The sequence below is a fragment of the Mastigoproctus giganteus genome, chromosome 2, assembly GCF_048544385.1.
Source record: "Mastigoproctus giganteus isolate SK-2022 chromosome 2, ASM4854438v1, whole genome shotgun sequence".
Lineage (NCBI taxonomy): Eukaryota > Metazoa > Arthropoda > Arachnida > Uropygi > Thelyphonidae > Mastigoproctus > Mastigoproctus giganteus.
The window spans coordinates 115,420,291-115,436,452 of NC_143576.1; the positions used below are offsets into that span (position 1 = coordinate 115,420,291).

General features: G+C 40.1%; 1 protein-coding gene across 3 annotated transcripts in view; it reads left to right on the forward strand.

Moving 5' to 3' along the window:
* Positions 1 to 5,017: 5,017 nt before the first annotated feature.
* The window catches only part of LOC150089507 (Golgi-associated plant pathogenesis-related protein 1-like), a 40,936-nt gene continuing 29,791 nt past the window's right edge, over positions 5,018 to 16,162 (forward strand). For 2 of the 3 annotated variants that reach the window (XM_090389528.1, XM_090389526.1), the window contains exons 1-3: positions 5,018 to 5,131; positions 8,860 to 9,033; positions 10,594 to 10,713. In XM_090389528.1, the coding sequence (XP_090245654.1) occupies positions 5,125 to 5,131; positions 8,860 to 9,033; positions 10,594 to 10,713 (301 nt within the window). In that variant the 5' untranslated portion in view covers positions 5,018 to 5,124. The remainder of the gene's footprint in view (positions 5,132 to 8,859; positions 9,034 to 10,593; positions 10,714 to 16,162) is intronic. The other variant, XM_090389527.1, reaches the window with a different exon arrangement.

Below are 16,162 nucleotides of genomic sequence, written 5' to 3' on the forward strand. Positions count from 1 at the left end.
CGAGAACCTGACAGACCCATTGGGAGCAATACGAGGTGCTCGGTTAGGTGCACCTCGTATTAGGTGCAAACGTATCACTCTATGATCGCTTAGGGTCCAATCCGGAATGATGGTCCAGCTGCAATTCAGGTTTTTTAGGTCATTGGTAGTGACTGTGATGTCGATGTTGGATTTCTCGGTAGCGCTGCAGTAGGTGGTGTATTGACTTTGTTTGTTGTGAATGGTTAGGTTCCGAATGGAGATCAGGTCCTCAAGCAGAAGACTGGAGTTGGAACTGGCGACTGCCAGAGGGTGGATTTGGCATTTACATCTGAGGTGATGATAACCGCATTGTACCCTAAGGAGTCCAGTGCGAGATCTAGGTAGTTGAGTGATGCCTCAATATCATGGGTTGGCGGGCAGTATAAAAAGATGAGATAAATTGAAAGTGAAGCATATGTTACCTGAATACAGGTTCCATACTTCGTGCACAGGCCATGGATCACTAGGATGTCCAGCGCTTTATTCATTACTACAATGCAGGTTTTTGGGTCATCCAGGGTGGGTTTGATGACTCGATGGTGAATAGAGAAGCCCATAATCTTTGAAGTGTTTCTCGTCTGAGGTCTTGAAACATATGGTTCCTGTATAGTGATGATATCTATGGAGTTTTCCTCTACTGCACGTCTAATTTCATCTGATACCGCCCTAGACCGGTGTCGATTGATCTGCATGACCGTTAACTGACTAGTAGAGGTTTAGCGATGAATGCAAGACACAAGGGAAGTTGAAGGCTGAGGGCTGGAGGTTCTATTTGTGGGATTGGGAAACTGGAAGGAGGCTTTTGGTGTTTATTCATCAGCAGTCCTTAGTCTTGCCTGGTCTAAAGCTCGTTGATATTCCGGACATGCACTGTTCCTCACACAATGGCTGTGTTCTCTTTTCCTCCTTTTGCAGTTAGCACAACTAGGTGCCTCATCCTTATTGGGGCATTCAGCATGAACATGGCTACTGAGAGCGCAGTATCCACAGGTGGGAGATTTGTGGAAGCAATACTGGGCAGTGTGTCCAAGCCCTAGGCAGAGGAAGCACTTGGTCAACACGGTGAATAGTCTGAACCGGTGTGCGCTGCACCCTAGATAGATCCGTTCCAAAGACATGACTGTCTTGAAGAGATTTGGAGTGAGTGTGATTACCTGATGCGAAGCAGAGACGGAGTTGACTTTAGTGGTAATTTGCTTTTTAAGTTCTTCAAAAGAGAATCCATGTACCATGATATTCTTGTGGAATAGATCATCCAGGAAGTCCTCGTTAGTAGTATTTTTTTGGACATCGTATATTAGGATGGAGGGGTTAGTCTGCTCGGGTGGATTTGCTGTTACTCCTGCATTTTGGAGAGTTGGGGAAATTGATATAGATTCCAGATCGTCCTTGGAGGCCGTTTCAAGTAAAACTCCCTTATTGCGGATTGTTATTAATGACTTGACTCTAGCCGAATTGAAATCACTTTTATGTGTATTTTGCACTAATTCCTTGACATCTCCACTGGTCTTGAGATCGGACTCATCCGTCGTTGCTCTCAATAAAAGGATATTCTGTTCCTTCTGGAGGTTAGGCTCAGCTGGCAGGGGCCAGGAAGATGGAGAGGTGGTAGGAAGGGGGAGGACCATCCCCACTGAGGACATTGGCATATGATCTAGGAACAGATTTGTAAGGTCTCTCAGCTTGCTGATACTTTGCTCTGGAGGTGTCTGGTGTAGCAGGTGGGTACTTGGAGATGGTGTCCAAGATCTTTTCTAGGATGCTAGCACGAGATTTGAGCTCCTTATTGGTGGTCTTCAATCTTTCATTATCAAAGCAGTGGTAATTACTACAGATTGTTCCACAACTCTTGGATGTAGTTTTCAGCGGATCTGGTGAATCTATTGGACTCCTGGTTCAGGAATGCAGCGAGGCTCTTATGGTAAATGGTGACAGTGTGATGTGGTGAGGTTGCATTTGAGATATCAGGTACAGAAGATGAATAAGAATCAGGAATGGCAAGTCTTCTTGAGGCCGGAAGGCCTGCCTCAACTGTCTTGCCTAGGGCTGATGGTAAGTTTGTAGCAGTGAGTGCTGCAGTTGAGACAGAATGGGTACTACAGGTTATCTGGAAATTGTTTCCAACCATGTGCACTCCTTCATGACTGAAATGTATCAATCTGCGAATGATTTCCCCAATAGAAAAGCGCGCCAAGTCACAAGGCCAGAATTGTGCAGAACTGGTTCCAGGAACGAGAGTGAATTCAGCCTACTGTTGTGAGCTTTCTAGTCACCAGATCTCAATCCAGTTGAGCACCTGGGATGAGATGGAACGAGATCTTCGAGTAGAAATCAGCAATCACCCAATTTGCGATAACTGCGAGAGTTAATTGAGTGGGAGTCAATTGAATCAACTTGGACCAACATAGCATCTCTATGGCACTCTTGTGTCCATGTCACGACGAATTCGGGCTCTTCTGAGAGCTAAAGAGGGAACTACTGGCTATTAAAAAGGTTTACCTAATAAAGTTGCTGCTCTATCTCACATTCTAGAAAAGTTATTTCGAAAGTATTTGAATAAAAATTAGCTGGTAGCAATTTAATGTTACTTAGAGGAAATTTAGTAGAAAATTATACTTATTTGCAAACATGGTAGCAGAGAGGTCAGCATTCAATAAATCTGTTAACTTTGAGAGCTGTTCCGTAGTTCGTAAATTTTTTTGAAATTCTTTGAAGAATATTGACAGGAAAATGTTGGCTTTGCAAAAATCTATGCAACACTATCTCTGATTCACAACTCAGTTCCGTCATTTTAATTCTGCGGAAAGCTAATTTTCATGAACGTGAGTTATGTAATTTTTCTTAGTTCTCGACCAAAGTTATGAAAGTTATTTCGTTTGTCCTCTGAGTGAACTCCTAAGAATTTCATGAATTAAGAAAATATAATGGAATAAAAGCTGTCGTTTCTTTGGAATCTAAAAACGACTGCCCATTTCAATAAAAAATACCCGTATGTAGTGAAATGTCATTTGAAAGAGTCATAAAGTCATATATTCGAATAAACTCTCACAGGACTTTCTTGGTGTATACCATACGTTTAAAGAATTTTCATTTAACATACGAGGTGTGGCATTAAAATTTCCGGGCTGGCGCTGTTGGGATCATGTTCGATGAGTTTGAAAATAAATGAAAGTGGTATGTTGTAGTTCAAACTTATTCCAACAGATGGCAGTATATGGAATGTCTAGTAGGCTAATAGGTTGCAAATAACAACTAGTTTCGTTAGTAGCGTTAACGTTCCGTGTCACAATTTTGCAATGAAGTACGGAATGAATATCAAATTTTGCTTTAAACTAGGAAAATCTGCAACAAAAATGTATGAAATGTTAAAAACTGTTTACGGTGATTAAACGTTAAGTCGTACCGGTGTGTTTGAATGGTATAAGTGGTTAAAATGCTGACGTGAGGATGTTCGTGCTGACCCAATAAGTGGACGTCTGTCAGCTTCTCGAAATGAGGACAGAGTTGCAACAGTTCGGAAAATTGTGGCAGAGGATCGTCGTTTAATCGAATGACAGTTGATGAGTTGGATATGAATAAGGACGCGATTCGTCAAATTCTGCATGAAGATTTCGGGAAAATGAAGGTCTGTGCCAAAATTTGTGCCCCACAATCTCACGAATGAGCAGAAACAACGAAGAGTGTCACCATGCGAAGACTTCATCCAGACGTATCAAGACAATCGTAATTTCGTCGACAGTATTGTGACTGACATGAGCGTTGGGTATTTCAGTACCCAACAAACCAGAAACGAAACTTCAGAGCATGCACTGGACTGAAAAATCATCATCAAAACCCAAAAATTTTTGTTTACAAAGGTCCAGGATCAAGACGATACTGCTCATGATTTTCGACAAACCGGGTGTAATTCACAAGAAAATTTGTACCTGAACGGGAAAGAATCAATGCTGCGTTGTACGTACAGGCGCTACGTTCAAAGATTATGGAAGCGCATTTCCCTGGTGAGGCCGGAATTTTGAGAATAAGGCAGCTGGTTCTTACTGCACGAAAATGTTCCCGTCCGTTCCACACTTGTAAAGACACATACGAAACATGGCATTATGCCATATTTACGAAAAACTGCCCTCAAACGAAAGAGATTTCAGGATGTTGAGGACATAAAGAAAAATACAACCACCGAACTGAGCATCACCTCTTTGGTCTCCTTCGCTGACTCTTTTCAATAACTTTTAGAAAGGTGTAATAAGTGAATTCAATCAGGTGGTGATTACTTTGAATTAAAATAAACCCATTTTTGAGTTCCTCCACTTTGTGTTCTTTTTATTACGACAGTCCAGGGATTTTATTGCCACACCTTGTACATACTGCGTACGAGGGCAGACTTTAGGCGAACGGCAGAGCTGTTCCACGCACATCATGAAGTTTGACTTTTTTTTTTGGTTCGGACTTCCACGAAACATTTTTTGTGTTGTTTGTAGCTATACCTGATCTTGATTCTAGATTAACGCAAGGTATATAATACAATACAAGTTATAATACAAGTATTATAATAACTTAATACAATTATAACACAAGTATATACAAGTATAATAATACAAGGTATATAATATTAAAAGACCTATTCTGCATTTTATTTTTAAAATATAATTATACCTTAATATTTGTTTCTACGATGATTTTCCTCTTTTTACAAATGTACTGACAAAACAGTGTTATTCAAAATCGAAATATTTGACAGCTTTCTGTTTTCTTCAAAATGGATAATAATGACATTAGCACGAATAAAATAGGAGATAAAGATGAGTAGAAAGATGATCACCATGCACGCAAGAACATATTAAAGGATTAATTGAAGGAAGAAGCAAGAAAGTAACCAACACGTGGATTCCTTCCCGCTATCACACTCTGGATGAAACTGAACGGAAAGGGTAGGGAGAGGAAGTAGCCAGCAGGATACCACGGTAAGGGTAAACAGAGCCGGAAGAGGCCTCGATAACTTCAGACAACTTTGCGTGATAAATAAGTTTGCCCGGGCTACTGACTGCTGCTTGTGAGTGCTAAACTGTGTTTATTTCTGACATAGAAAAATAAGGAGCCAAAGGAATGGAAGGTAAGTTACTTTTTGTTACAGTTGACCAGTACGTACCAGCAGTTGTTTTGCGGAATTATAAAACCGGGCCCACCGACAAAGAATTTCTATAATTATCTTCATTCGAGGCATTCGTTCTCTGCCTCTGATGCGCCTAATTAGCCGATCTCAGGTGTAGGACACAGAATTTTTTCGAGTGAGTTATTTCATGTTTTTCAGCCTGCACAACTTGCAAATCGGCACTTGAAGACACAAACTTCTATAGGCATGATACACATTTATAAGCGCACACTTAGGGGTCGTTAATATCAATCCGTGTATCTTCCTCGCTGTTCCAACCTAGGGTTGCGTCAGGTGAATCAAGGCTTTCCATCTTATTCTATCTTCCCACATCTTATCTTCTGTCATTCTCTTTCCCACTCAGTTCCCTACGTTTCCACATTTTCTCTAATCTGATCTCTCCATCTTTTCCGAGGTCTTCCTCTCGGCTTCTTCTTGTCCATTTTCATCTCAAACATTCTTCTTGGTATTCTGTTCGAGTTCATTCTCTTCATGTGTCCAAACCATCTCAAATGTGATTCAGTCATCTTCTCCCTCAAACTTTCTATTCCCAAGTTCATTCTAATGTCAATATTTATAATTTTGTGTCTTCTAGTTTTAGCTAGCATAGTCCTTAACACCTTCATTTCCATTGCTTGGATTCTGCTGATATCTTTTTTATCCACGTCTCAGCGGCATAGATCAAAATAAGGACAAAATATGTCCTATTTTTCAGCTTTTTGCACTTCATTGGAATTAATATCAATATAATGTATTATTTTAAAAAATTATAAAGGCAGAGTTTTCTGACGGGAAAAACATGCGACCCTAAAATAATTGCAATTACATAGGATATACTGCCGCCTAATCAACTGAACTGCCTCAGCGCAAATTATAAACAATAACAACAACTTATCTGTCCACCCCCCACTTCTTTTTTTTTTTTTCATTTTACTCAGAAACAGTGGCCAAGTTGCGCGTAATAAATCAGTAAAAAATGGAAAAAATTAGTTAATGGCCAAAAATGTACGGTTAAGACAGTTCAAGACCCTAAGGTTGCGTTCAGTGCAGGAAAATAGAGAAAATCCATCGAACTAGATATCACGAGGAAACATATTATGGCACATTTTCAGATTCTGAAGTTCTTTTTAACTTCTAACTTGAAGTTGAAAAAAACAAGTATTTTTCATCTCGAAATTACAAAAGCGAATGCACAGCTCAGGAAAAAATTTATGGGAATTTGTTACAGAAATAATGTGATACAATATTAGAATCTCCAGAAGCATTGAAAAATTACTAGTGTTTTAATATCAGATAATTTTTAAAGAATTCGTTTAATTTCAGTTGATCCATACATATACTATCCTATCAAAATCGTGGAACTTGTGGTTGAGCAAAACACATTTTATTCGAAAAAATGCTAATTGTGCTGGCCCGCCTGTGATCGTAATGATTACTTCAATGCATTGTGGAAGACTCTACTGATTTGTGGTAGAAAGCTCATGACACTGTGCCACTCGCCCTTTAAAGCATTCGCGAGCTTCAATAACGAAAAGGACTGATTTAGCCGTTCACTAATTCTGCATTATAATTCATCCCAGAGATGTTCATTTCGGTCTGTGCAGACCACCCGATATGTGACACGAAGCATTGTCGTGTTGGATGATGTATGGGCTGCTTACTTAAAATTGCCGTAATAAGGATGGACAGAACGGCACAGCATCAATATAGAATGCAGCATTCATAGTTCCATGCACTAAAACCAGTAGACCTAGTACATACCACGAAAAATGCTCCCATCAGGACACCTCCTCCTGAATGTGCTGTCCCATAATTCACAGTTGCGGCAACATACTCAAGTAGTACGGCCTCCATAGCCGATTGATCGGAGCGCGAGTGCGGTAGCACACGCTCTTTGAGTAGACCGGGATTCAATCCCATGACTGTTAAATACGAATGATCTGCCAACCGCAATGGACCAGAGTGGCAGATTATGGTCCATTTCCCTCAACATGAAACGTTGAGGAGGCTTCCATCCTGCAGTAGATTGATAATGGCTGCAGTTTACCTTTACCGTTACTCATAGAAAACTTTCTCAAAGCATTCTCCGTAACAAAATAGATCCATCTGTCTGGAAGATCGTGTGATCTGGCTCGTTGCTCCACAGGACCGATTTCCATTGATCGACAATCCAGGCTCAGGGTGCCTTTATGGTGTGAATTTGTTTTTGTTATTAATGGCTTGTGGTTTGAAGCTCTTCAGTGAAGCTTAATAGCATGCAGCTGTCTTCGTGTCATGACAATAACATTATAGGTTTGGAAATAATTATAGGTTTGTCTGTGGCCGCTTGCAGCTCCAAACTCAGATTCTCTAGGGTCTGATGGCGAGATGAAATAACCAGCCGTCTCAAAGCGCATCAGCTTCTATCTGTCAGTATTTTTAGTCTACCTGTTCTTTTCTTGGATTCAATATCACCTCTGGACGGTCTTCGCCGGTAGCATAGTGGTAACGTCACCGTCCTCCCCACACCGGGTAGAAAAGGCCCGGGTTCGAATCCCATCGATGACGCGAGGAACTTTAATAGGCTTTTTTCATTCCGTGACTGAGTTAGTCGGTCTCAGGCGTAGATAGCAAGGTCCCCCCCCCCGCAGAAACTGGGGTTTTTTTCGTCCAGCAAAACAGGCAAATCGACCAGAGAACACACACGCAATTTACAGACACAAATACGGGTTTATGTAATCAATTACGGGTAACTCTAATATAATAATTGGATCACCTTTGGACTTTCAACTCTTGAGCACATTGCAAAACGTTGATTTCGGTTTTAATTCTTGAACAATTTTAGTTAGATAGTGTGCATTCCACCCTCCTTTCACTCAAAATGCTTGCTTTCAATTTTCCACCGTATCTCTCAGCTGCTCATCTTGCTCTGGTGTGTATACCTTCACAGCAACAGTTCTGGAACAGCAACTATGTTTCAAAGAGACACTGCTTACTCTCCTGGCATTAACAGGAGAGTAAGCAGTTCTCTTCTTTCAACTCCAACAAATAAGGCGCTTTCTCCATGCCCTCGCACGTTGGCACGTAATGAACATGGTGAGCTAGTCTTTTATCACTTTCTATGGACCCGTTCTCCACCACTATAGGGAACGGTCATATTTCGAAGTCCATTAAGTGTTATTAAATGCGTTTCATTTTTTGTACTTTAGAAACAACTCTTTGTTTCCTGGTTTCATAAGTATCTTTCCATGTCAACATTATTCTTAAAATAGTACCTATTAACCCGGATACTACTCCAGTGATTCAACATGGTCTTAAAAAACAAGTTCATGATGTACAAATTTTCATTTAGTAAGAAACTCCGGTTTTTAAGGATGCATCCATTCTCAGTTATGACAATGCTTAATGGAAAATGTTGTCCAACTTGTGCGAGGATGTTGCCTTTCGATCCCACAGGTTTACCCACTGTTTAAAACCAAAAATCACAGATTTCTCAGGGAAAAAATAAATACGAATTTATACTACGTTTTTGGTAATATACAGTACGGAAACTGATTGAATTCAATATTCAGTGACAGTTTCTTAACTGACAGTTAAAAGATAGTTGTCAGTTAAACTACCAATGTAATTTTGAAATGAATAATTTGATATTAATATCTAAAACATAATATATTATAATCCTCAAATATACTTGCTTGGTTGTCATATAGGATTTCCTTTTGATATTCAAACCTTCAAGCAAGAGGCATTTAGTGCACACAATTATTACCGCCATCTACACAGTGTTCCTCCACTGACCTGGTCTGAGGAATTAGAAAGCATAGCTAATGTTTGGGCCATGAAATTAGCAGAAAAGGGATATGTTCAATACAGTGATCATCCAGGTAAGAATGTTTTCGATACCTCTATTCTAAAGAACTAATGGATAAATTTTTACTTTTGTTAGCAATCTAACGACCAGATTTTGAAATTAATATGCATATAACTTACAAATGCAAAGCGCTCTAGTTATCTGGAAACCCTTGAAATCCAATTTTTTATAAAAATGTATGGCGCATAATTTTGTTTTCTGTTACTTGTACTTCAGGTTAAACTTAAGCCTGCAGCATCCAATGAAGACAGTGGAACTTTATTTTCAAAGTAGTGCGCAAAGTAAACTATAAGAAGAATTTAAATGAAAAAAATGCACAGATTTAGGGAGTTATCAACCTGGAATGGGGGCACCGAGACCAACGTAAAGTATCGTTACCAATTCGCGCACAATTCAGAGTTGCACCTGAAAATACTGTATGTACATCAGGCGAGAGAGCTGTGTGGTTATCTTTCGCTGAGATTATTTCAAGAAGCCGCACTATCCACTGCACTCCAGCGCGCAGGGCCGTGCAAAAGGTACTTGAGGCCCGGATTAAAAGGGGGTTAAGGGGCTTCGTTTATTTTTGTTGAAACTTTGATGGCTCCCTCGATTTGGGCCCTATAGATCTGGGGCCCTGGTGCGGCTCATCCAATGCACCACCCATTGCATGACCCTGCTAGCAAGGGAGAACAGTGAACAGCATTCGCTCATGTGTGGAAAAGGCCTGGTTCTCGACTTCCATCGCGCTGAAGATAAGAAATGAAGTTAAGAACATTTATGTGCATTTTGGATAAAATAACAAAGTCAGCTGGTCTCGGGCAAAAGTTTCTTTTGTTCCCCTTCTTAAAATCTCAGATTTTCATCCAGCAAACATTATCACGAATCATTTAATTCTTCATTAAATTACGAGTTGGTGTTTTTATATTAACATAAAAACACCAACTCGCATTAGTATGTAATTTTTAATTTTATGTCAGACAATTTGTACACAGTGATTACGAATGCAATTCTGCGAAATTTCGCAGTCCTGTGTACAAACCCTCTAGCATAAAATTACAAATTACATATTACTAATATAAAAACACCAACTCGTGAATTAATGAGGAATTAAATGATTTATCACAACTTGTACAGGAGTGGGTATCTTAAGTGACATCATTTTTTGTTCTGGCAATGTAGATCTAAAGACTAGGAACATAATACTGTCATCCATGTAGAGGCTCCAATACGATCTCTGCAACTCTACACTACTCGCAATCGTAGATGCAAAGATAACAGTTGTCACATTGAAATGTAAAAATTTCAAAATTTGCAGTACTGCTTTATGAAATAAAATTTAACAGGCGGAAATTTCGACTACAATTGATGTAAAGTGTCTTTTAAGTTATTTTTCCAGAACCTTTATACCAGAAAAAAGTGAATTGTAGAAAGTAACATAAAAATCTGTCATATTTTTAAGAACGTATTGTTAATAATCTAAATATAAAAAGAGCCGGAGTCATATTCCTTTCTTGCTTTTTATTATATGAGTTTCACGTAATAATTTACAAATTTACTTTTAAATATGATTATAAAATGTACTGTTTTTCAGTGGGAGAAAATATTTTTGTAATGGACCTTAGCAAACATATTCCAACAGGAGATCAAATAATTTCCAAGTGGTATGAAGAAATAAAACATTACAGCTTTAGTGATCCAAAGTGGAGAAAGGGTAAGTGACACATTAATTCTTGAAATACCAAACCATACACAAAATAATTTTCAGTTGCCGTTCCAAGACCAGTAGTTAGAGCGAAAGCAATAAGCGTCTTAGGCTTCCAAATTATATACATATTGACAGATATTAACAGCTCAGATAACGACTGTACCCAAAATATTGTTCATTGACAAAAAAAAAAAAAAAAACCTGTTGACAAGCTATGCCAAAGAAGTAACGTCATCTTCATCCTGGAGCCACTTTTTCACAATGCAGGTACAATTGCGTGGTGCATTATAGTGGTGGAAGCACCACGGAATATTGAAGGTTGGCTTGCAGCTTGGGATAAGGCAGGCGTGCTGCCAAACTTAACAAAGTGCTCACAAAAGAATTTCAGCCCCAGTTAAAATAGTCTGTTAAATTTTATCAAAGTAATTTTTAACAAGGGGCTTGCGCAGGTTCCCTCCATCACACCCCTGGATTAAGATGAGGACCGAGAAAAGCCGGATAATTAGTCACTTTTATAATTGGGCCATAGTATCCCTCGAGAACGCTTGGCATCTAAAAATTCAATGTGAATTACACAGGTCTCAGATGAGCAAGAAATTCCGCAGCTGATAGACGATGCCTAAGAGAAAATATGCGCCTGGATCTCAATCCAGTCGCATAATATGAGAAAATATCTCATTTAGTATGCCATTTAGTAGGAATATTTCAAAACTTTTTAGTAGCTGGAAATATACAAAGATAAATCGATATCAGAAAGATTAGATGAATTTGGGCAGTTAGGGACTAGTTGAGCAGTTTTGAATATTTCGTAATTCAAAAGCTGAAGCCAGAAACCGATTCCTTGCGAATTAAATAAAATGTCGAAAGTGGAGAAAGTGGATATCTTTAACAGAAGAATTAGGAATGCTGCAAGAAAAATTTATTGGCTTTTTTGACAACGTGACTAAGTTAGTCGGTGTCAGAAGAAGGTTACATGGTTTTGCCTTCTGGTAAGTCCAGTTTTTCGTCCGACACACACAGAAAAAATTTACCAAGAATACATGCAATTACGGACACAACATAACGAAGCTTTATAGTAGCACGCGCGCACACACACACACACACACACACACACACACACACACACACACACACACACACACACACACACACACACACACACCTGACTATTTTTGATTTTTGTGAGCCGAAAGAAAGAAGGCAGTAAAATTCATGATGAATTTGAATCCTTTTATGGACAGGGGAGATCGAAAGGGATAAGGAGATCAACTGCTGCCATGCACTGCACCTAGCCAGTCTATTCAAAGCCCTGATTTTGTCAGATTTTATTCCTTAGCCACATTAAAAACCAAAAAAAAGGACCATGTAACTTAACTGCACATTTCACATAGTCCTCCAGGGTAGCACAGTGTTCACAATCACCGTCCTTCCAGAAGAGGGGAGGACGGTGATTATAAATATTTTTTTCACCGCAAAGGACGGAAAAGGCGAAAAAAGGCAAAGATTGAAATCCGTCAATGACACAAGGAACTTTTTTGAGCTATTTTCACTCCGTGGATGAATTAGCCGGTCTCAGGCGAGATAGTACGGTTTTTAATCCCCGAAACTCGGGTTTTTCGTCCAACGAAACAGGCAAGCCGACCAGAAAATACATGCAATTTATGAACATATTAGACATGGGTAAATGAGGTTGTTTTCGAATAGCAATTTTTGCAAATTGGATGGTCGCAGATCTGTATCGAGTATCGAGCCACCCAACGTGCATCACGCAAACACTCCCCACGCTCATATACCACCAGCACCAGCCTGAACTGTTGGAAGGATGGGCCCATCGACTCATGCTGTTTTCGCCATATTCTGATCCTCTCCTCAGTGAGAAATTGCAGGAATCGGAATTCGCCCTGCCAGGCAAAAACCAGGCGTTTTTTCCCAACATTCCACTGTCTAGTGTTGGTGTTCCTGGGACCACTGTAACCCCGTACTGTCTTCTTTTTTTTCTCTTACGGGTAGAACCAGGTCCGGATGTGGCTGCGAAATCTCATCCGTCACTAGGTAAGACGAGTTGTGCTTTTTGAATTGCCTCTTTGGTTGCAACTGTTGTACTGGGTTATTATTTTAATTGACTGTAGCCTTTCTGTTACTCTGCTCAAGTCTTTAGCCTCCTTTGGCTTATCATTGTTTTATTTGACTAACCTGGATACACTGGAAATACAGTCGTACATAAACTCACTCGAGCAGGGTTAAAATTTCCGAGGTATCTCAGAAGAATTATTAAAAAATTAGATTTAAATTTTAACACGGCATATACTTCTTCCAAATCATCAAAATAATCATTATATAAAAACTGAGAAAGTCTCTAAACAGTAATATTACTCCTTCCCCTCATATTTCTAACATTGCGTATAGCACTAAACTGCCTTGCCAAAAATTCGTTAGAGTTAACAGATACAGTACATGTGGCTAAACCATGTTTCCGAAAAACAGACAACCTGATAATCATTTTGCGATTGCGTTAAATTTAAATTATTACAATGTCGAATTAAACTTTTGTGCACCTTGGTAGCCTATTGAGAGCTCGAAATTGGAGCTAGTAGATCTAGGAATTTCTGCCACTTCCAATTGTTTATGTTGCTAGTTTATGTTCTGTTGACAAAAGCTTAAGGAATTAACCCCAAGGGTTCACATCTGGTGAGCATGGGCTTGGCAAACTCAGGGTCCTGAGCTGGATATCATCATTCTTCTCTTTCTTAGTGATTTCTCTCTCTCTCTCTCTCTCTCTCTCTCTCAGTGTAACTTGGGGAAATTTTTTGACGTGAATACGTCTTTCAGTTCGGTCCGGTATAGGGGGGTGTCTCTACGGCAAGATTTGTCGCGCTTATATCTCGTAAACTATAATTGGTAATCTAATGATTTAAATTTTGTTGGATAGACAATTTATGTCCGTATCTAAAATGGTGGGTAGTGTGGGTGTGCAGTGGTGAGGAGGGGAGGGGTAGCGCGTGAACACTGAAAATGGCGACGCGTTTGGGCAGTGTAACTTTGGATTGCGAAGAGATAGGACGTTGAAATTGGTGTCGATTTGTTGAGAATAACTGGATCTACAATATTATTTAGCAATAATAACAGATAAAATAAAATTTGTAAAGTTATAAGCCGATAAGTGTGCTGAGTTGAAGAAAATTTTCATAATGTCGAAAAAATTGCAAAGGAAATATGAACAGAAATGTAAGAAACGTATATCATTGGAAAGAAAATTTCAAAAGTTCAACTTGAAGTACATTTTTACATCGCCCACTACTCTGGGCAACACTTGTATAGCTTTAACCTTTGTAAGAAACATCAATGTAAATACTATGCCATATGTATCTTACTTCTCCTATAATCGGCCTTTGATAAATAAAATTATACTTCACTTATAACCACCAAGACTTTATTCATTTACATCTTACCCTGCCTCTAATAACACAAAGACGGATTCACGCTTTAAAAGATTGCGGTTGTGTCCCCATACACAACCCACCCCAATTTTTTTTTTTTTTACTTTTACTACTACTATTATTATTATTACTACTACTACTACTACTACTATTATTATTATTACTACTACTACTACTACTCTTAATAATAATAATAATAATGGGCGCGATAGCCCAGTCGTTACGACACTGGACTACCAGCCTGACGTACCCGGGTTTGAGTACCGCCTTGGCGGAAGCGAACGTGACTCCATCACGCTGGGAGACCGGTATAATAAATTAAAATAATAGTAATAAAATAAATAAAACATCGTGAAAGTTGCTCCAAAGGAACTTCCTGCCCCAATATCGGAGAGGCGGATAACGCAGATTGTGGCGCTATCTGGCGTCATTCACGAGAACTACCACTGGACATAAGCCGAAGCTAAACAGGTCCACTTTCATAGATGGATGATGTCGCAGAGAAATATTAATCATACTGCATCGAGTGTGGCGCAGGATAAAGTCACTCGCGTTCAGGCCTTAGGCAGAGGGGTCAGTTCTACAAATCAGAGACTGTCTCCCGAGGAAGACAGTGGAGCGAGTGGCGTTGGTCCCTGCATGACTATCACAAGAGAAGGACAAGACCATTCAGCATCACCAACTGGAAGTGCTTCCTGCGCTAGTGACCACCCAGGAAGGGAGAAAACGCCAACGCATGAAGTGGAGCATCGAAATGAATACGTACATCACATCCGATATGACAACTTACAGGGCGAGACTACATACCAAGTGGATGGAACGATTCCCGGATATTCAGGTCACCGAACAGCTGCGGACCAGAGAAGGACCACCGTCACGAAGAACCTGATAGCTCCTGCAATCTTGAAAAAAATCAAGCAGGACGTCAGCGATCAACTACAAAGGATAAGGAATACAGAACCAGAGGAGGAAGAACATACTACCACCCAATCAGAGGAGGAAGAGCAAGAAGAAATACAACCCACAGCAGATGAAGTCGAAAGAGACGAGGTCATGATATCCAGAATAAAGGACGAGTGGAAGAAGGCACAAACAGAACTCGAAGGAATGGACCCCACAAAGACTCACATGATACCGAAGCAGAGGCCGAATAGAACCTTGCGGAGAGTCACAGACCACCTGAATCGGCACATAATACCGCATTACCTCGATATCTGTATGGCACAATACATTACCTGTATTGTGCTGCGGTAGCAGCCACGAGGATTAATGGAAGAGAAGCGAGAGACCAGCAGCAGAAGAACCGAAAACAGAAGGAACCACCAGCTTGGCTAAGACTTCACCAGAAGATAGAAGAATTAAGAGTCAAGATGGTCAATTGATCCAGTACCAATGGGGCAACAGGAGTAAGAAATTAATTGGAAAAGTGAAGAGCTCAAGAGAGACAGCGTCCACAGCAAACATGAGACAAAATATCAGAGAATAGGAGAGTACTTGGACACGTTGAAGCAGAACCTCCTTGCACTCAGCAAGAGACTACGCCGATACAAAGAGAGCTCCCAGAGGAAAATAAACAACCGAATCTTCGATTAGGATCAAAGAGGCTTCTACAGGAATCTCTGAGACGACGGGAAAGAAGGGAACGGACCACCCGAGAAGTAGGCGATTGAGGAGTTCTGGGGAACATAAGGAGCAGGGAAGTAAGACAACAGCCGAGCCACCTGGATAGAACTATAACGCAAGAAAACCAAGGACGTACAAGGAATGAGAGGGTGGGAGGGAAGAAGAAGAAGTAAAACAGATGATCAAGAACTCTCACAACTGGCGAACTCCAGGAATAGATAACGTCCACAACTACTGGTACAAGAAGCTCACTTGCACACACAAGCACCTGGCAGAGCAGTTCACCCGAATGATAAGGCACAAAGAAACAATCCCGAAGTTTCTCACTCAAGGAATCACATACCTGAAGCCTAATGACGAAGATACAAGAAACCCGGCGAAATATAGGCCAATCA